At 52.6% G+C, this 19624-nt stretch overlaps 6 protein-coding genes across 6 annotated transcripts; 3 read left to right on the top strand and 3 right to left on the bottom strand.

Moving 5' to 3' along the window:
• Positions 1 to 2427: 2427 nt before the first annotated feature.
• On the top strand, positions 2428 to 3106 carry J4E93_008767 (uncharacterized protein; the record flags this gene model as incomplete). The annotated part of the gene is made up of 2 exons (XM_049346665.1): positions 2428 to 2659; positions 2724 to 3106. The coding sequence occupies 2 exons, from the start codon at positions 2428 to 2430 to the stop codon at positions 3104 to 3106; spliced, it is 615 nt and encodes a 204-aa protein (XP_049196085.1).
• Positions 3107 to 3230: 124 nt separating this feature from the next.
• On the bottom strand, positions 3231 to 7466 carry J4E93_008766 (uncharacterized protein; the record flags this gene model as incomplete). Its single annotated transcript, XM_049346664.1, has 5 exons — positions 3231 to 3991; positions 4045 to 4414; positions 4862 to 5912; positions 7095 to 7403; positions 7453 to 7466. 5 exons carry the CDS (start codon positions 7464 to 7466, stop codon positions 3231 to 3233), a joined length of 2505 nt encoding a protein of 834 aa, XP_049196084.1.
• Positions 7467 to 9499: 2033 nt separating this feature from the next.
• Positions 9500 to 12085, bottom strand: J4E93_008765 (uncharacterized protein; the record flags this gene model as incomplete). Its single annotated transcript, XM_049346663.1, has 1 exon — positions 9500 to 12085. One exon carries the CDS (start codon positions 12083 to 12085, stop codon positions 9500 to 9502), a length of 2586 nt encoding a protein of 861 aa, XP_049196083.1.
• A 224-nt stretch (positions 12086 to 12309) lies between these two features.
• On the top strand, positions 12310 to 12807 carry J4E93_008764 (uncharacterized protein; the record flags this gene model as incomplete). Its single annotated transcript, XM_049346662.1, has 4 exons — positions 12310 to 12317; positions 12428 to 12506; positions 12639 to 12728; positions 12778 to 12807. The coding sequence occupies 4 exons, from the start codon at positions 12310 to 12312 to the stop codon at positions 12805 to 12807; spliced, it is 207 nt and encodes a 68-aa protein (XP_049196082.1).
• Positions 12808 to 13469: 662 nt separating this feature from the next.
• Positions 13470 to 15007, top strand: J4E93_008763 (uncharacterized protein; the record flags this gene model as incomplete). The annotated part of the gene is made up of 3 exons (XM_049346661.1): positions 13470 to 13539; positions 13726 to 14584; positions 14641 to 15007. The coding sequence occupies 3 exons, from the start codon at positions 13470 to 13472 to the stop codon at positions 15005 to 15007; spliced, it is 1296 nt and encodes a 431-aa protein (XP_049196081.1).
• A 551-nt stretch (positions 15008 to 15558) lies between these two features.
• On the bottom strand, positions 15559 to 17743 carry J4E93_008762 (uncharacterized protein; the record flags this gene model as incomplete). The annotated part of the gene is made up of 5 exons (XM_049346660.1): positions 15559 to 15611; positions 15812 to 16135; positions 16238 to 17003; positions 17061 to 17125; positions 17176 to 17743. 5 exons carry the CDS (start codon positions 17741 to 17743, stop codon positions 15559 to 15561), a joined length of 1776 nt encoding a protein of 591 aa, XP_049196080.1.
• Positions 17744 to 19624: the final 1881 nt, after the last annotated feature.

Here is a 19624-nt window from a genome sequence, read left to right as displayed (position 1 = left end):
GGAGACTCAGAATATGTTGACACTCACTGAGTCGGTGTATTTGCTGAGTGGTGTGGCCCAGGCTTGGAAGGTGCTACCCAGAAGGAAAGCAGACCCAGATCACGTGAAGACGCGTTTACTCTCTTAGTCTCTTGGTGTCCGCCATGGTCCCACAGCCATGTCCGGATTTGCATCAATATGATCGCTCCTCACAACTCTGCCAAGTTTTCTGCTGATTCATCAGAAAATGTCAATGCCGTTCCCCAAGCCCTCCTACCCTACACAGGCATTTCACACAGAAGCACAGACTGCCGCACCCAGATATACACAGCCACACCAGCTTTCTTGAACGTATGCCAGGCTTTGTGATTGATGTTCACGTGGGCCTCAGACAAGAGGAAAAGATCGAGACGCGAGAAGCTGCCGTACTTGAGCCGGTGTTGAAGGGTATGTTCGACCGATGTGGGAGAAACTGCGCTGGTGCAAAGTAGACTAAGCTTTTCCAAACTTGGGGGTAGTTTACCCTCCAGAGTGTCCGAAGATGGTCGAAAGGGCAAAGTAAGCTCTCGTAGGCTGGTAAACATGCTGAAGTCCGATATCAACCCATCAGGAGTAACCGGAAATCGACAGTGTAGGAATTCGCTATGGTCGATGGGTTCTACGGATAGCGTCTCTAGAATTGACTTAGACACATGGAGACGTTCCAATATCCCAGCAAGAGAAAGAATACCACCGTATCGGACGGGACCACCGCCAATACTGCGGATGGTCCGTGCCCGGAAGCGTAAATTGAAGTTTTGTACTTCTAACATCTCACCATGGAGGTGATATAGTCGAGGCATAGCCCAATCCGGGCTTTTTCCTTGCAACAAGGAAGCGCTGGCAGACAAATGGTGCATGCGTACTAGGGACGGAAACTCAGTATGGGGGAGATCTGCGAGCTCACCAATTTTCAAGGTCCTCAAATTGGGTAACAGGTGAGTGCTATTGACCAAGAGTCCGCACTTGACATGCAGCTCGCTCAACAATGGGAAACGCACCGGGCCTATGCGCCACGGCGTGGAAGGAAAGAGACTTTCCGAAAACTTGCGATCTGTCTCATCTGTAGGTAGGTATATTCCTTCATGTAGCTTGGTGTAGCATTCAAGCTCCAGTCGCTCTAGATTAGGCAGAATTCGAAGTAATCCGCCGTAAAGAGCTGCAGTGCGCCATCTCACGATATGCGAAAACCAATACCGCTCGGAGTCATGATCGCCCATGACTTTTTTGAGGCGGAAGACGAGCTGCTGATACACGTTCTTGTATCCCAAGCAATGAGGGCTGCCGACAATTCTATCGACCTCAACAAAACGGGCATTGTTAGTCGTATCCCAATCGATGCGTGTAGCATCGGCCTCTTCTGCTGTCGAACCGAGGCCGAAAGGCATAGTACAGTTCACGATAGCGAGCGATATCGAGTGTATGCTTTTGAGGAGCTCAGGGCGGGCGAACAATGTGCGTAACAACATCATTAGCCGATGCCCCTCATCTGGTTGTTCGATCGTCGGTGCGGAGTAGAGATGCTCGCGTGCGACCTTGGCTTGGACTTTGCCGATGCACGCATAGGAGGCGAGATCTTTGGAGGAGAGATGTGATGCGATCTGGAGCTCGAGCTCAGTAGGGAGGTCGGCAAAGCGAGCCATGCTGAGCGCGTAGGTGCAAGTGCGGTTGCGCTGGGGTAGGATGGCTAGGATGTCGACGTCGAGATCACAGCGCTAAGAGTGGGGGCGCGTGAACGGGTATTGTGAGACTAAGCTGGGTAGCACGTTAGATCTTCTGCTGGTGTTTGTCGACCCTCAGCATCGAAAGCTGTAGCCTTGGACCACTGGCAATGCGACGACCGTCGTCCCAACCGTGACGAGCCTGTAGCAGAGAAACGTGGCTGGCACTAAGTCATGCTCGAGGATGGAGGATTAGTGCACGCGGAAGAAAGGACGCGATCACAATGTGAATTGTACGAAGGCAAGAGACGTGACGAGAAATGACGTTGAAGTGGAGCGAAGACGCGTGCCGCACACGCGCTGGACCCCTGACGCTTATCCTATCGCGTGTCTGCACGTGTCTATAGCAAATCCAACTCGCGCAGTCGTGCCTACTATTCTTCCTCTCTTCCATCTCAAATATGCTCGTTAGCATACGATCCCAAGCTCTCGACATGAAATTCCTGGGTTACGTCCCGACCGAGCCACCCCTCCTTCCTGTTTGATCGTTCGCACCAGCGGCGAAGCGGGGCTGCGGAGCTCGCACCTGCCCCTTGCGGGGTACACTTCATAATGATGTATAGGCTAACGACGACTTTTGAGCCTCTGAGAAAGTTTCTAGGCGTCCTTGCAGAAGTTTATACTTGAAACTAAGTACAGGAGTTGGCGTTCTTTCACATACCGACCTCGCATTCAATTCATCGCAAACATGTCCGCCGCTCAAGCCCTCCGCCAAAAGCAAGCCCCGATCAAAGACGGGTACCGCAGCGATCCATCTTCCGCCGTTGTCACCCTCAAATCTACTGGCTCTCTCGATGATCATTCGATAACATGCAAGCTGTCCGATAGCTCCGCCGTCAAGGAAGCGCATAGAGTGGCTGGTCTGCACCAAAAGGCTGGCGGTGATGACCCAGCGATATCCGGCGAACTATGCTCTGGTGGTAAGCAATGTCTCTATCGGAATTACATCTGATACACGTGCTGACTTTACGCGCCGTCAATTAGATATGCTTCTCGATGCCCTAGTAGCCTGCTCAGGCGTCACCCTGAAAGCCGTCGCGACCGCCCTCGGCATACCCATCGCCTCCGGCACCGTCACCGCAGAGGGAGACTTGGACTTCAAAGGCACATTGGGCGTAGACAGGACGGCCCCTGTTGGTATAACAGGCATACGGTTGGAGTTTGCGGTCAAGTTTGGGGAGAGGGAAGACGGCAAGGAGGTCACCGAGGAAGAAATTGAGAAGCTGGGCAAGTTGACAGAGAGGTATTGTGTGGTGCTGCAGACGTTGGTACATAAGCCTACCATTGCTGTGAGGCTAGCTGGAAGTGGTGGTGGGAAAGAGGGGGATGGTGTTAGTAGGGAGGTGTCGCATAAGAGCGAGTTGTAGGTACGGGGTGTAAGTTGATTTGGGTGACGCTATCTAGCTGAATATAACAGACTACATTCAGTCGTGCATTCCTACATCGCTCTATCTCATCCACAAGCCAGCGCTTCTCTCATTTCATCCCAACCTATCTCATATTGATAGGATGAATCTCGCCATCATAGTCATCATACATCTGGAAAGGCGAGGGAACAAACCTCTCACTAAGCTTCAAACGATGCCATTCGTTGTTGTAATACTCCTCGAAGTCCTCCGGAGACACCAGGTTCAAACGGCTCTGCAACATCATACTCGGCAGACGAGGGCCGTCCTCACCGAACTGCGGGTCTTGGAGCCTTTCGCCAGTGTAGATGATGAGGCAGAAGAGGTGCGTAGGCAGAAGCGGCTTGCCGTCCTTGCGCGCAATGATCAAAGTACCGGTCTTGGTCTTCTGGGTAGGCGGGTTGAGCATCGCCGCGTTGTGGTTCTCCCGACGGGATTCGAAGTCGCGGTCGCGCCAAGAGAGCGCGGGAGGCTCCTTCCGGATGATCAGTGGAATGCCGACTTTGTCGGCTACTGGGCATGGAACTTGCGAATCCTTGCTCAGGATGGAGCGCGGCTCGATCTGACTCTCATATGTTGGATGTCCAAAGAAGAGTTTGTCGCCCACGCAGGTGAGGCGCACGGCGAGGACACCACCGGTCTTCCTTGATATAACCTCCTTCGCCCGCAGGCTATCTTTGTAGTGGTTCTTTCTCAGGGCGTCGACGGCATGGCGGAAGTCTGCCGGTGTGCAGTTGAGATCAGAGGTCTTGCGTCTGTCTTCGGGACAATGGCAGCCCCAGGCAAGGACGTGACCTTTTCCGTGGAGTCGCGCAAGCTCAGGATCGATGTCCATCAAACTCTTGTCTGTATCGAATTAGCATGTTTCTTGTGCGACCCATAGAGAGGAATTGACGGACTGATTGGTATATCCTCCGGCAAGGGCTCTTCGAAAGATCCCAGGTTTCTCGTAAAGAGCAACCCGAGATGCTTTCCAGCGATGTGCCTCTTGGTTGTGTAATCCGTGCTGTCTTCCTCGAAGTATCCTATGGGGTTGTTGCGATTGTTGCAGTTTACCCCGTAAAACTCGAAGCCCAGCTCTTGCACGTAGGCTTTCTTGGGTGACGGAATCTTGGCGTTGTAGGTGCCAGGCTCGAACAGAGTCCACTCGAAGCGAGGAGCTTCTTCATCTTTCGGGAAGACAATGATGCTGTAGTGCTTTTGACTGGGACGATTGTTCATGTGCTCGCTGAAGGACTTGCAAATGAGCTTGTGAACTTTCCAATCGGCCTTTTGGCACCGCTTGGAACAGTACTGAATTCCATTACAAGCGACACATCTGAGCTTGCCTTCGTCAGGGCACAGCGCGCAGTGGGCAACCATGGTTTCTATGAGTTCTTGTAAGGATTCTGAGTTCAATTGAGGGGAATCGAGGTGCAAGGCGTGAAGAATTGAGGCGTGGTGCCGCTACAACAAGGGGAATGTAACGAGAAAACGACCTGGCATTTCCTCGGCAACGCGGAAGTGGGGCTGACGCGTCAGGCTCCTGAAACGTGGCCCGTTTAAGCTAGTGACCACGCGCATGCACGTGAGGACGCGACATCTCATAATTCGGGCTAACCATCTAATTACCCTGTCGCACTCTCAACTTTGGCGGATTTGTAGCGAGCTTGAGACATTACACAATTATATTCGCTACACGAACTAAAGAACCAAGTATCAACGAATCTCAAATACCATCGAAGGAAGTACCCCTTCAGCACTCCCATTCCGGTGCCGCATCGCCTCACCGTCCATCGTCCCGTGAATGTAGCATTCGCCGAGAAGTGTGTAGGAATAGTAGCCTTCCTCGCCTAGCCTTTCGCGCAGGTTCTTCTTGACTTTATGATCGTATTCTTCGGCCTCGTCTACCGTCAACCGAGTTCTCTCTATCTTACGGTGCCAGCTTGGCCGGATTTTTGTTGGTGCATGCGCATCAGGAATTGCCGAGTTTGAAGAGCGTGCGTCCACCAGAAGTATGTCGTAGTCCTTGAGATGATCGTCTCTTGTCTCGTGATCACCGCTGTCCGGTTTTTCGTCACCCATCGCCTGATCATGTTCCTCATTTCCTGACCGTACACCGTTGTCGTTCTCGGCATCGGTCACCGTGGTCTCATCTTGTCCCGTTGGTCCTTCTGTCAAATGCTCCGTACTAACCCCATCCTCGTTACGGGTAGCTCCTTCCCCTACAGCAGTATCCTCGGCCATAGGCACGCTGTCTGCATTTCCACTTCCCTTTGTCACGTTCTTGTTCTTGAGAGCCCGACAGTTTTCAAGCCGCTGTAACCGCCACTTTTCTTCACGGGCTTCCTTGCTTTTTCTGACCTTCTGCTTCCAATGGCGACTGGCGACAAGGGCGTATTCAATTTCCCACCAATCCAACAACGACTTCTTCTTAAGTACCGCTGACGCTTCTTTGAGCACGCCCGAGTCGACACCTCCCTCGGGTACCGATGTGTCGAAACTGATCCCAGGCATGTGCGTGACTGGCTGTAGTTGTACTCGTTTTCGTTTGCGAGATGTGCGCACCTCTGTTGCTTGGTCTGCTAGCCTGTTTAGATGCGCGTCCATCTCCTTACCCATCCTACTTGGGCTCGTCTTCGGATTCTCGTTACGCTGTCCCATCTCCGCTTCAATACCATTCTTGGTTATAAGCCACGCCTTCTTGCGTTCTTCGACACACCATGTTTTGAAGTCCGCTATGATCTTCTTCAGGATGATTAATTTGAGACCCTCAACGCGTTGGGATCTGGACTTCAGTTGATCAGCTGGCCGGGATTCTGTGATTGGAAAATATCCGGGTTCGGAGCGATGCCTGTGTATGTAGCCAGTGGTTTCGAGCCACATTCGACAGAGCTTAGCCATCTCTTTGTCTTTCCAGATTCGTTGTCGCCGTGTTCTTTTGATATACTCCAGTACCGCTTTGACTATAGTATTGTTGACTGACTCCAGCTCTCGTCCCAATTCAGCCTCGAATTCCTGTTCGGTCTTCCTGGGGCTTTCCCGCAATACAACTGGGACACTGCATCCGTACAGTATACAGATACGGTCACCCTTCTGGACGTCCTTGTCGACCATGCCTAGCTTCTCTCCCTCGGTGCGTACAAGTGAGCGATTCCAAGTTACAGCTTGCACACGCCGACAAAATTGAGCGACAATGGTGTGGGGTGCGTCTTTGATAAGCTCCGTAGTATCAATTGTTTGATCCACGCGACTACCTGGGTTGAAACATTCGCGACAGGCCGGCAAGAAATAGTAGGGCGGGTTAAAACCATTACTAGCCCTATCGGCAACAAGCGTTCGCCAGAATCGAGCAGGTGGAAGCTCTTCGGCATTCTTCCAATCCGCTAGGTCGGCCCAGGATGTTGGAACATGCCCGTGATGAGCTGCTTGTGCAACTTCTGCGATGACGTCGAGCTGGAAACCACGCACATACATACTGAACTGCTTAGTTGCCAAACACTTACGAAACCGAAGCGATTTCATATCGACACTTTTGGTCCCAGAGGCAGCGTAGTTTTGTTGCACTGGATTCGGAAGTCCTACCAAAGGGTCGGCGTTGATTCGAATCCTCCTTGGGTTGCTCGTCTCGGAACTTTGTTCCCTCGCAAATGGTGCGTTTGATAGTTGGGGTACCCAGGAAGGTAACTTGATGCTTTCAAATTTGAATGCTTTTTCTTCAACCGATGCGCTCTGAAACGGGTCCGTGATGGTTGAACTGGTATCATCGGCTTGTAAGTGAGATATCATCACTCTAGAGTCCTGCCGATACGCTCTGCGATTCCTTTTTTGTTTGGCATCTCGCATCTTCTGTAACTCTTTCTCCTCAACAGCCCATGGGCGAAAAATGACATCTAACGCGCGGCTTGCGTTGCTATCCAGAGCCTGAACGATTGCGAATTGAATGAAGTCTTTACAGACATCTACGTACGGTAGTTTGTAGTCGACGTTGTAGCTCGGGCGCGGCATGTATGTCTCATTATCTTCGTGACTCGTCCCGACAGTACCAGACACAAAACGAGCGTGTGTCATCATAACAGGTGCCGTGGTATCCTTGGCGATTGCAAGCAGTGCATAGATGGTGTCGTGGGGTAAAGTAGCCTCAAACGTAGTCAAGGTTGACACTAAGTATTCGAGACTTAGTAGGGGCTGTAAGCGAGTCCTCGGGTAGGTACGGACGTTGTCTGTATAATTTTCATCGTCAGATTTCGATAGACCGTTGCCCTTCTTTTCGTTAGTGCTAGTGAAGCTGTTGCTATCCAAATCGCCTGAGGTGTTTGGCAACGCACGTATGTGATGGCATTGAAACATTCGCTCAGTTGAATCGATGAGCAAGGTAGCTGGAAGGTGCTCAATGGCTGAAAGGTGCTCAAAGTAGCTGGGAGTATATTGTTCCAGTAGATCTTGCTTTATGACTTCCGAGAGCAGATACATCGCGTTATGAGCTTCTACGAGAAGACGTATCGCGATGGTGAAATCCTTCCAGGATATTCTATCGTCCCCGCAGTAGATGATAGCGTTCCGTGCCAAGGCGAGTTCTTGGATAACCCATCGTCGTGAGAACCATGGCTTTTGTGCTAGCTCTATGAACGCGAGCAACTTCTTGCAATTTGTTGATTTATCTTGGAGGTTAAAAGAGTGTTGCAACTGCAGGATTTCCACTAGAATGAATCGGAATGCTTCACGACTAGATTGATCGGCGGGACCAAGCCAAACACAGACCCTCTCGGCGTCTCGGTAGATGATATCCATCATCTCAACTTGATGGTTTTTTTCGTTCAAACTATTTATGTCAGCATAGTGCAGCCAATTGTAGCAATAAACGTACTCGTCCTGATTGATACAAATCATATCGATCCAGAGGTAGCGGCTACGCCGTGGGTAGCGAAGTGCCTGTAGAGCCGCTTTGAGATTTGAACTGACATAACTAACGTATTCCTTGCCATTATGATGAATCGTGATGTGGTCGGTTTTCTTTGCCGTACCCCAGCACCACGACAAAGCTTCATAGGGATATTGATGCCTCTCTTGTTCGCTTGGTGTAACCAGTGTACAAACGACTCCAGCGTCTGAAAGCTCGTTAGGCAACAGCCGGAGCAGACGTATAAGCCTTCGGCTTCGAGGCAACGGATCATACGGGTATGCCGTGCATGTATGAGGATACTCGTGGAGTACCTCGCTCAGCTCTCTCGAGTCGTTGACAGAAGAATCCATCGCTGCTAGTCAATGGGTGGTCATGTAGCAGTGGAACAGTAAAAGGCTGAATGGTGGAGATCACCAATTAAGGAAGCGAGGAGACTACCAATGGCTTGTATAACTATGCTGAAATTTTCAATTGCGCTTTCTCTGGTACATGCGGCGCATGTTAGAAATCGGGGCTGATACAGGATGGTCACAGCGATCAAGCAAATGCCCACGCAGCCGATTGAAGTATCTAAGCGACAATCCTTGGTCCGATGGGAAAGCCAATACGAATGCTTTTCGCAGCATAGTCGGACCAGTGCCCTGTTCCGGTGAGCCCGAATAGATGTAAAACAGCTGCGCACGTCACTCAGCATGTAGAAGCTGAGCGAATAACAGAGCTTGGGATAAGCCATCGTCAGCCGTTTGGCTGATGTTCAACCCTAGTTGCAGGCTATCAATGTTGTATTGCAGGCCCTTCAGCTCTGGCCTAAATGAACGGGGCCATGCGTGGAAGTAGAGTCAACCGATACACTTGCAGAAGGACCACCTGGTGATACGACGGGCGTGAACCTCATTCTAGCCTTAAGCTTTGGAATTATTTGAACTGAGTGGTGTTTGTTCAACAGGGTGCTGATCATACTAGCGGATGGGGCATCAGCGATGGTTGGCCACTGCATCTGATTCCGAGGGCTGAGAAAGGCGGGGTCATATAAAGCCACATTGTGGCCTTCCGAGTAGCGGTGAGTAATGCATGGGTATTGACCCAGCCAGTAGTGCGCGCAAACAATCGCATGTTACAATTGGAGGTGTAAAACTGTTGAAATGAGGCCCTGAAGTCTTCATGAGGCGTACACTAGCGCGCCTCCCGTTTTCACCTAAACGCCCGTGGACAGCTCTACGCGCTCACACCTCCGCCGGTCCCGTCTTGACGGAAGTCTGGATCTTCACAGCTTCAAGGGTAGCAGCAGTCGGTGTGTCCAAATCCCAATTAGGAGAAGAGAACTTCAAGCAAAGTTGACGGATTATTGAAAGTATTGGTCCACATCCGGGATCAGAGTAAGTGAAGAAACTTGTGTTGTATATTCTTTACGTATCATGGCAGGGCCAGGCATACAGTCGGTTATCTTAGTCGCCGGCGTACGGGCCGCTTCATCACTTCTTACCGTTATCAATTTGGACGCGTGGGACGGCTATGGTAGAAGGGAGCTGCGGCTCAGAACTGGGATCGATAACTTTGGCCTGCTTTCTGAAGTGTTTCTGCAGCTGAGCTATCGCCGCATTCTCGTCTTTTTCGACAGCCGTGTGGCTCTCCTTGTCGCGGTCCCTCCAGTTGGGGCCCAGGATCTCACCAAGGCTGATAGAAGCTCTGCGCTTGATGTTCCGTCTCATACGTGGGTGCCACATGTGGTCGTGTACCATGCCCTTGCCGAAGAGTTGAGGCTCCCGCAGTAGCGGACTGCCCCATATCTTATTGACTTCGTGAACATATCGCGCATACGGGAGCGTGTTGGTTGACTCCATCACTCTGTTTTCTCTCTTTCGGGAGCGACCACGACCGAACATGTTGATAAACTGCGACTGCAAGGCCTTGAGTACGGTATGGTAGTGAACAAAGACGCCGAGATTTCGTAGATGCACAAGAATTCGTAGACCTGCGCTCCACTCTAATCGGCGTAATATCCGGCGCTGCAGCAACCGACGACGATAATGCTTCTTGGCTAGCGTGGGGCCCAGCATGGACTGTTCGAGAGGTGCGTTTGGCAGGAGTCCAGCTTTGAAGCCCCAGATGATGAGACTTTGCTGAAGGGAGGGGGCAAACAGTTGCCGAACGGGATGCAACTGATTCTCGCGCTGTGTGACCGTTGTTGGAAAGTGGAAGTAGTGGAATCGTTCGGGGTATGCAGCACGCAGTTTCGCTGTTGCCGGTTCGAGAAATGGTGATTTTGGCAATGTGCTGAACTGGTAACTGCTCCTCGGGGCATACCAGCAAAGAAGCCAGAGTAAAAGTCTTCTAAGCTCCCTAAACCTCCCAACCATGCCAAATCTACGTATGATCTCGCGCCATTGTAGTGGGGAGATGGGGGCTAGACCGTTCTCTAGGATCATGACGAATACACGCGCGACGAAACGCAAGTCATCGAATCGGTCACTGACAGGTTTGTGTCCTCGTTGCCGACGACGCAATAGGCTGCGAATGGCCATGATCGATTCAGGCGACACCATGATCCCGCGAGCACGCATGTCTTGGAGCACTTCCACGACATGCTTCTGTCCAGAGCGTTTAATGTAGACTTGCAAGAGCAGGTTCCAAGACTCTTGACTAGAGTCATTGTGGAAGAGCGTCAGAATGGCAAGTGTGCGCTGGACCTGCGCATAATCGTCGTTGTCAAGATAGTGCTCGAGCAGCTTGCGTTGCATTTCTGCGTCGCCAAAGACATCCGGGTGCTGGTCGCTTTGCAGCATACTGCGCACCAGTTGCCACTTCTGCTCCATTGCGAACGTCTCCAGTGCCAAAGAGAAGACGCAGCCCTGCAGGGCAATGCCTGCTTGTCTGAGCTCTTCGAACCTCATAGGTAGCTCCTCTACCGGTTGTGTTTGCAAGGCCATGGTGAGCACAGCTTGAGGCCCAATCTCGTTGATGCCCACCATAGAGAGACCTTGTATGATGGAAGCTGGTGGAAAGGTACGCGTTGCGAACATGCGGGCGACAAACGAGTCTTCGAATCGGACGGGCGCGGTATTGGGGCCATCCAAGCGGCGCAGAAGATTTTCATTGTATTTTGCTGCATCGCGCCTCCACTTCTTCGTCGACCCTTTCGTGTCAAAGTAGACCTCACGAGCTGAATCCTCAACGGTGAACAGCTGGACGAGAGGATGAGACGCGACAGACTCTGACGGCATATCATTGCGAAGGGTACAAAGTGCATGCCATCGGCGTGCCGCAGTTATGTTATCCTTCTCAATGAGCGCTGGCACCACCTCGTCGTAGAGGTCCCGCTCATTGCTGTGCTCGTATATTTCCATCAATGCTTCGTATGCGCCATGCTTGTAGGCCGATCGCCCGTGATGTGCCAGCTGCCGTAGGGGAAGCCGCTGAGGCTTCAGGCTCTTTTGTATCGCGTAGTGATATCTCAACGCGGGCGCTGTTCTCCTCGGAAGCCAGTGGCTCATGACCAGATAGTACAGACCAGGGTATGTTTTACCTGTTTCGTGAAGCAGCTCCTCGGCGTGCTCTATGGCCTTGTCTGTGATCAGGTGATTCTTCACAAAAGTTCCCCATAGGAATGCGGCATCGGGAGTGTCTTCAGTGGGCAGGCGGTACCCTCGATGGCGGAAATTCTGCCAGACATTGCGGACACCCTTTTTCCCGTGTAGCCTCTCTTCGCTTGCAAGGATGGCGGCGAGTTGTGCAGGGTCGTCTTCTCTTTGGGCCACACGTACGACGTCGTTTTCGAGGATGTCTACGGTCGGTGCGAGGGTATCGTTGGACTCGTCACGCTGGAGTGCCTTGAGCACGTGGTCTCGGACTGCCGCATCTTCGCTTGCATCCTTCATTCGCCTCCATTTCAGCTTGGGTGGAGGTTTTGGCTGGGTCGAGTAGTTGCGGCGGCGTGCTGTTGGCAGGCAGCATTTTGTCGCCGCGGAACAGGCTGCGGGGAGTTCGGGGGCATTGACGATGGAACGCAGGAGTCGCAGGGCAGACGGGCTGGCGAGGAGCCTGTCCAGAGCCGGTGGCATCAACAAGACAGGGGCGAAGGGCGAAGTCAGTCCATTGGCGTCGCAATCGTCGTGCGTGAACTGGAGATGCGGAAAGTTGTTGCGCCCAAAGCGGGCAAGGGCCTTGGCGGCCGACTTGCTTTCGCCGGCGGATCATTCGACCTCGCGACATCACCAAATCGACCAATCCACGAAACCACCAATTGCCCCCGCAAGCCGCGCAATACTCTTCTACACTCTTCAAAATGCCTGGGTACGTCGAACTTCGAGCTTTGGGCCTGGCCGCGGGCCTGAGGGAGCACCGCGACAGCCTCCAGCGCTTCTCCGCCATTCCGCACAGAGCTGGATACTGACAGTCGGCAGCTGGGTTATGCGCGAGAACAAGGTGCCTTACTGGCAACGCGAGTTCCAGAAGCACGACGGACTGAGGACCTGGGAGAAGGTGCGTACTGAATATACAAGAGGAGGGTTGATGGGGGCATGACGTGGTTAGAGACGATGGCATGCGGTGCTGGACATATGGCGTCTGGAAGAGAGAAAACATAGGGATAAATGCTGACAGATTGCTTATTAGGCCCGCGGAAAGTACATGGTTCCCGGCTTCAAGGTCATCATGTTCAGCAGCCTCGGCGCCAGCATGTACATGATGGGCCGTCTCGTCCTTGTAAGCTTGCCCCATCTTCGACTACCAATTCAAGACTAACCATGATCAGGGACACAAGACCTGGTTCGGCAAGAACTAGAATCCACACTTCGAGCATGATATCCGGATGGGTGGGACCAGTATGAGTCTTCTGCGTCAATATACAATCAATCGACAAACCTTTACCCATTGCAACATCTCTTTTGTCAGACCGTATAGAACAATCTTCATTGTCACTTCACGCTGCGTTCATTTTTTCTGCGATGATGCTGCCACCCAGGTATGACCTGGGAAACAGAACACAGATGACCGCCACTTGCGGCAATGACCAGGTTGACATCATGAGGACATTGAAGAGACGTCTCGGTCAGGCCTTGCGAATTCGTGTGAGATATTGAACTTTACTATTACTTGGTTTGTAATGAGCTTTACATCGAGCTCCAATGGTTATAAGAGAGTGACAATGCCTATCGCGATTGAGTGTGGAGAAAACTAGTTCATATGAGCAGCTTGGCAAGCCATTGTCACCAAGTATCTAATATCAGTATTCTCTACTGAAATTCTACAATAAGCTATAGCACGTTCGAGCGCAGGGCCACGAGGAGCTCTGGGGTAGCTTGCCCAGATGCCCCTCCACATGCGTGCTAGTCGCTGTAAAATGAGGTCAGTGCCTGGAACGTGGAACCGAGCCGAGATCCTCCAAACCACCTCCCGCGCCGCCAAATCTCCACGTACGCTCCTTCGTTGTGACGCATCGACTCAATGGCAGACTTCGTCAAGGGTCTCTTCGGTGGCCAAAAGCCTGTCCAGGCTCCAGTTGTTGGTGATGATGGTACGTAAACTACATTGCATGCGCGACCGCGAGGCCACCAGCCTGGGATGCGGGACCACACGAGACCCCTTTGCGATACTCGAATTCTTGACAGGAGATGGAGTCGCGAGGATATCTTGAGGATAGCATCGGATGTTGCAGAGACTATCAACATACATGACCAATGGCTGCGCTAACACCAACCAGACTTCGCCGACTATGCAGGCGCTCCTGAGCCCACGCCCGCTGCCATCTCGTCCTTCACGACCGGTACCGGTGCAGCGCAAGCCGCTCCTACAAGCCTCGGCGACAACCGGCCCTATACAGCATGGTACCGGGTGTGGGAGCGCACCACCATGGACGACTTCAAGCTGGAGATGTACATCCTGCCATTCCTCGTTGCTCTCATCGCGGTTCACCTCTGGGGTACCAAGCGCAACCGCAGCAAGGCCAAGGCATGGATGAAGGCTCACGCCCCTGTCCTGACCCAAGAGTTCGCCCAAGTCGGCTACACGCGCCCAGACGGAGAGGGAGCGGTTGCCGATGTGGACAGCATGCTCAAGGAGAAGAAGGCCGACGAGTACCAGACATACGCGACTGGACGCCAGAACGTTGCTTTCGTCGACTTCAAGTTGAGCTTCTACAAGCGCGCCAACCCCTTCATGTGGCTGGGAGAGAGCGTGCTTCCCCTGTTCTTTGAAAGTTTCCCTGCACCTAGCGAGCGTCTTGAGGCTACCGCCTACGTTTTCGATGGCCGGGAGACCAAGTTCGCTCCTTCGTATGGCCAAGCCGACGCGAAGAAGGTCACCAACAGCTCTTTCGATGGCTTCGTCTTCGCAATTGTACACAAGGATATCATGAAGCGCATGCGCGATGAGCGCTACGACTTGTCTCTGACTAGCACGCGCGACCACGCCAAGTTGCCTGTCTGGGTCACTGTCATGAGCGAGAGCGCTGAGGTTACGGACATGCTGCTCACACCCGAGCTCATCAAGGCTGTCAACGACGCCGGAGACAGCTTCGAGGCCATCATCGTCAGCGACCAGCCCATTAACGCGCCCAGGACGTAAGTCATCCAGCATTTAATCCCTCTATTACATGGTTTAAGCTAACGTCTCCTAGCCTCGACGAGACCAAGCCTAAGAAGCGCCTCAGCCTCTCCCTGAAATTCGCCTCGGACTACTCCACCACCATGCCCATCTTCCAGTACTTCCTCCGTCTTACCGACCAGCTTGCCTCTCATGGACACTTCCGCCCTGAAGCCCTCCGCCGCATCAAGCAGACCCGCGACGAGCAAATCGCCAAGATCAAGAAGGCTGACGACGAAGAGAAGGCCGAGGAGAGGAAGCTCTCGCTTGACAAGGCGAAGAAGGAGATGAGAGACGCCAAGTTGGGCCGTCTCAGCGCCGATGAGCAGCGCAAGTTCCTCGAGAAGGAGAGGGAAAAGAACGCGAGGAAGGGCATGAAGAGGAGTACCGTCAAGGCATAGGCTCCCTCTAATGGATTGAAATGGGGTCAGGGTGGGCACAAATCTTGGGTCAAGCTTGGATGAAGTGGCACATGGGATGATTGTATTAGTATAGGACCCCCACGATATTTGTGTCGTGAGAGCAAAGAGTAGTAATTCATTAATCGCACGCTACTTTACAAACGGAGAAACAACGCGACGTCGACTGCCCAAAGCATTCCGTCTTGCAAACTCAAACAACAATGAAAAACGGAACGAAACATCGCTGTGCATCCAGAAAGACTTCTGCAAAACACTTTTCTCACGCCTTGTGTACCCTCTCACGCCTACGCATACCGTAAGATCCACCAGGAAGCCCACTCTCATGCGCCTGAGGTATACCGATATGCGCAGTAAATCCAGTCTCGGTAGCAACCGCAGTCGTAACAGCACTAGGGTTCTGATGCATTGGCCACGGGGTCTCGAGTCCGGCTGCTTCGAGTGAAAAATGACTGGATAGGAAGTTGTCCGTGACGGAACGCGAACAGCGAGTGAAGCCACCATGCTCACCCAGGCATTCGAAATGAACACTTCTAGTCGGCGAGGGAATCGGCGTGGGAGTATGCAGTGCATTGTAGTCTCTCATCTGCGATAGAAAGTCCTGCGTGGCCGATACCCCACACGAAGTCAACCAACCGTCCTCGCCCTTGCATTCGAGAAAAGTACCGTCAGTCGGCAAGGGTGTTGGCCACGGAGTCTGGAGTGCAGGTATGTGGAGTTGAGAATGTTTGGATACGACGGCGTCTGTGTAGTATTGCGGACAGCGAGTTAGGCCGCCATGCTCACCCAGGCATTCTATAAAGACACCGTCAGTCGGCGACGGGGTCTCGAGTAAGGCGGGTGTGGGCTCGGTTGCGGTTCCATGAAGAACACTCGAGGTGACCCATTCCGGACAGCTTATCAGCCAGCCATCATCGCCCATGCATTCCAAAAAGACACGGTAATGAGGCTCCGGAGTCTTGTGTGCGGTTGGTTCGAGCTTAGTTGGCGTCGCTTGGAGGGCGTCTGAGGTGTATTGCATCTCGACAAGGCCATCGTCGTTCAATATGGGCTGAACCGAGTCATTGCCATCGTAGTGGTCCGGATGAAGTGCCGGACAGTAAACCAACCCTTTTCCATCCCCGCAATCTACCTTAATAGTATGCCAAGAGATTGGAACTATGAATGCTGGTGGGTAGATCACGGTATTCGCTGGATGGGAAATGTTTTGACAGCAGTAATGAGTGAGCTCTGCGTACATGTCGCGATCGACTGGCTCGTTGGAGTCGCTGGCAGTCGTCAAACCGAGTCCTCCTTTGGCAACCTCCTTCGCCATGTGTCGAATATGACTCCAGTCTGCGCTGTCTTCACCTAGACTCCACGCCATGACGCCTCCGAGCTTGTACTTGCGGACGATGTTGTCGAATTTCCTCGTGATGAGTTCCGGTGTGTCCCAAGTCCAGAAAAGGCGGTTTGTGGCATCGAAGTAGTATTGTCCGCCGGCTACTTCGTCAGTAATACCGTCTTTGGCTGCGAGCTGCCATGAAGCTGCTACATCGGCGTCCGTGCATCCAGATCCAAACGCGTGTTGGCAGGCGCCGTTGCAGTGTTCAGGCGAAGTACCGCAGTGGCCGTGTTGGGAACAACAGCCTATCTCACACTTGAGTCCATTCTCTGGACCGCAGGTGCCGTCTTGGGATACGGTCAGAGAGGAGGCATCAACGGGGCGCATGCGAGATCTCTCAAAGGTCCAGGCGCCAGAGGTGAGTGTGTCTTTGCCCTGTGCATCTTCCGCGAGGACGATGGGGCAGTTGAGTGGGCTGGCACTGCAGTCGCCTTGCGTGGTGAAGTATTTGGCGTAGTATGCGAACCCGAGATTGAGCTTGGAGGGAGGTGCACCCATGGCGAGGTAGTCTTTTATGCTGTTTTCGGCGTCGGCGACGGAGCTGTGGTGTTTGGTTACTGTGTCTCGACGGTTCATTAGGTCGTAGCTCATCACCTGGGGAAGTTAGTATGGCTTCTGATGGTTCGGCTGAGGTTAGGAATGGTCACGTACGTTGATGAAGTCGACGGATGGCCAGATCTGAGGTCCGGTTGTTCGAGTGTACCCAAGCATATCGACTACTACACGTCAGTTGACCCTCACCTTAGAGACATGGAGAATGACTAACTTTCTTTTCCTGGCACGGCAATCGAAAGCAGCTTCTTCCCGATAGCTGCACGAACAGTTGCGAGCAACTTGGGAAACGCGGCGATCTGGTAAGTCTGATCCCAGTTCGTCACTTGTTTGTAGTCCGCACCATTGCCGCCGGGATACTCCCAATCGATGTCTTCCTTGTCAGTATTCACAACTAACCAATGTTCGTAGATGTTGTACTCACCGACTCCATCCGCTCCAGTCCTGGCAAGCATAGTGGCAATATCGGCGGCAAACGCGAACATCGATGCGTCTGACTTCGTGGCTTGACAGAAACCAGCCGTATCACCCCAGCCGCCAACAGCGATCATTACCTTTGCGTTGGGGAACTCAGTGCGGATGGTGTGTACGGGGACTTTCGGCTGGAACGTAGCTGTTGCGTTGGCTGGGGCAAAGGCGAGGATGACATGGTCGATGCCAGCTCGATCTCGTTGGTTGTTTGGACGCGTTGGGTGCCATTCGTCTGCGTATATGACAAATCGGGCTTGTGCTGATATTGCGAGTATCATCGACGCAAGGAGCGCCGTGAATGGGAAACGCATGCTGGAGCTGGGACGTACTCAACAGCTTATGAATGGTCGAATAGAAAACTAATAGACAATGGGGTGATGAATGCTATCAAGGTAAGCAATACGTGTTGTCATGGAGAAGATGGAAGCATATCATAGAGATAGATGTCTCCCAATCTGGCCTGTGGCATCCATCGTAGCTGCCTTGATGTGGTGTTTGTTCTTGCAGACTGTCTGAACTGGAAAGAGGGACGATGGTTGAGAGCTCTTTCTAACAATAACTCTGACAGCGAATGTATTCTGTTCTCTCGCTCTTCGATAAACAATGCAACGGCACGACGGAAAGTACAAGAGCCTAACGATAGAAGTAGGCGTTGGTTGACTAGAAGCTGTAGTACATCCTGTACTGTGTGGCTCTCAATACAGTCGTCTTCATAGGTAACCCGACATGAAGAAGACGAAGTATTGCATTGAAGCGGGAAATTCATGGTAACAGCAATGGCAACATTCAGTCTGGTGAGCATTGCCATGTGCCGAGTACAACACAAACTCGCTAGCCGCTTCAGATGCTAGCCGATCTAGAAGGGGGAAAGGGCGACAGGATAGAGCTTCATGAAGACATGACATAATGCGCGATGGAATGGGAAGTTTACAGGCGTCCACGAGTATGATCCATGCATGAGACTGATCATGTAATGAACGATATAGCAAGACCGAGAAGGGTATAGAGAGCAGATACGAGGACGTGTAGTCGCTCCTACCTATACTGGCAGCCAAGATGCAACACAACAGCGCGAAGAGCTACTGAACTGGAAGTCGCAGCCAGCCAACGTCGATTTTCGCCTAATCATTCAACTCCTCCATCGAAGCAGGTCGCAAGTTCCATCGTCATTGCGATCGGAAAATTCATCCGCCATCGCAAAAATCATCGGAAATGCTTCGTCGGGTCATCGACTTCCCGAAGCCAAACCGACGTCGGTTCTATATCCTTGTTACAAGTTGTTAGTGTTGCTATGTATGACAACGTATACACAGGGAAAAGTATAGAGAAAAGCGCATTGCAGAAAAAAGAGTCAGATCTTGCAGGAGCTATTTGGAGGCATGCATAGCAGACTGTCCGAACTATAGCGACCATTCGCTCCTGGGTATAGGCTGCTGACAATCTCAGTGCGAACACCGTACAACAGCTACGTGACATTGACAGACCTCACAGTCCTTGTAGCACACCAATCCAATCACTAAACTCTCCACAATCACGAAACCGTCGCTGCGGCAGGTGCTGCATGTCAGACGCGGGCGCACGTCGTGGGGACGATGATGCGGACAGCCGTTGAGAACCACGGTTCACATGCGTCGAGTCCACAAGCGACCGGACAGCTCACCCAGTCCGCGTCAATTTGCAGCACCTGGACCGCGATCGATGAACCGTCTCGCACGTGATAGTCCGGCGGATCCGTGATCGTCGGGCCACGCAGCTGCAGCCATGCTTTTCGGGCTGCAGCAATATGGAGCTCTGACCAATTATGACGCGACGAAAACGCGGTGGCTGGGGAGAGGCTTGGAGCTATCAACAGCTGGCCGCGCGCGACATGGATAGGCTGAGCTGAAAATGCCTCTCTTCGCGGAGGAGCTGGCGCATCATGCATGAGCAGGCCGTCCGGCCCCAATTGAAGCATACCACGCAACATTGGGATCGGCCCACTGCCAATGGCCATGGTCGTGGAGCTGCAGCCAGGTCGGGGAAGCTCCCGGCAGCTCTGTGGAGCTCCAATGCGACTCGACTCTGGATTGCGACACCAATTGCTGGCCATTGCCCGGTCAACAGCCGTGCTAAGATCAGTTGCGCGTCCGAAATTACCTCGGTGCGAGAAGCGCCAGGATGTGATGGGTTCTCTGGGGTTGAATCGGTCCATG

Source organism: Alternaria ventricosa, assembly GCF_023758065.1.
Source record: "Alternaria ventricosa strain BMP 2768 chromosome Unknown scaffold_18, whole genome shotgun sequence".
Lineage (NCBI taxonomy): Eukaryota > Fungi > Ascomycota > Dothideomycetes > Pleosporales > Pleosporaceae > Alternaria > Alternaria ventricosa.
The sequence above is the reverse complement of the archived record's forward strand: the minus strand, read 5'-3'. Positions and strand labels throughout refer to the sequence as shown.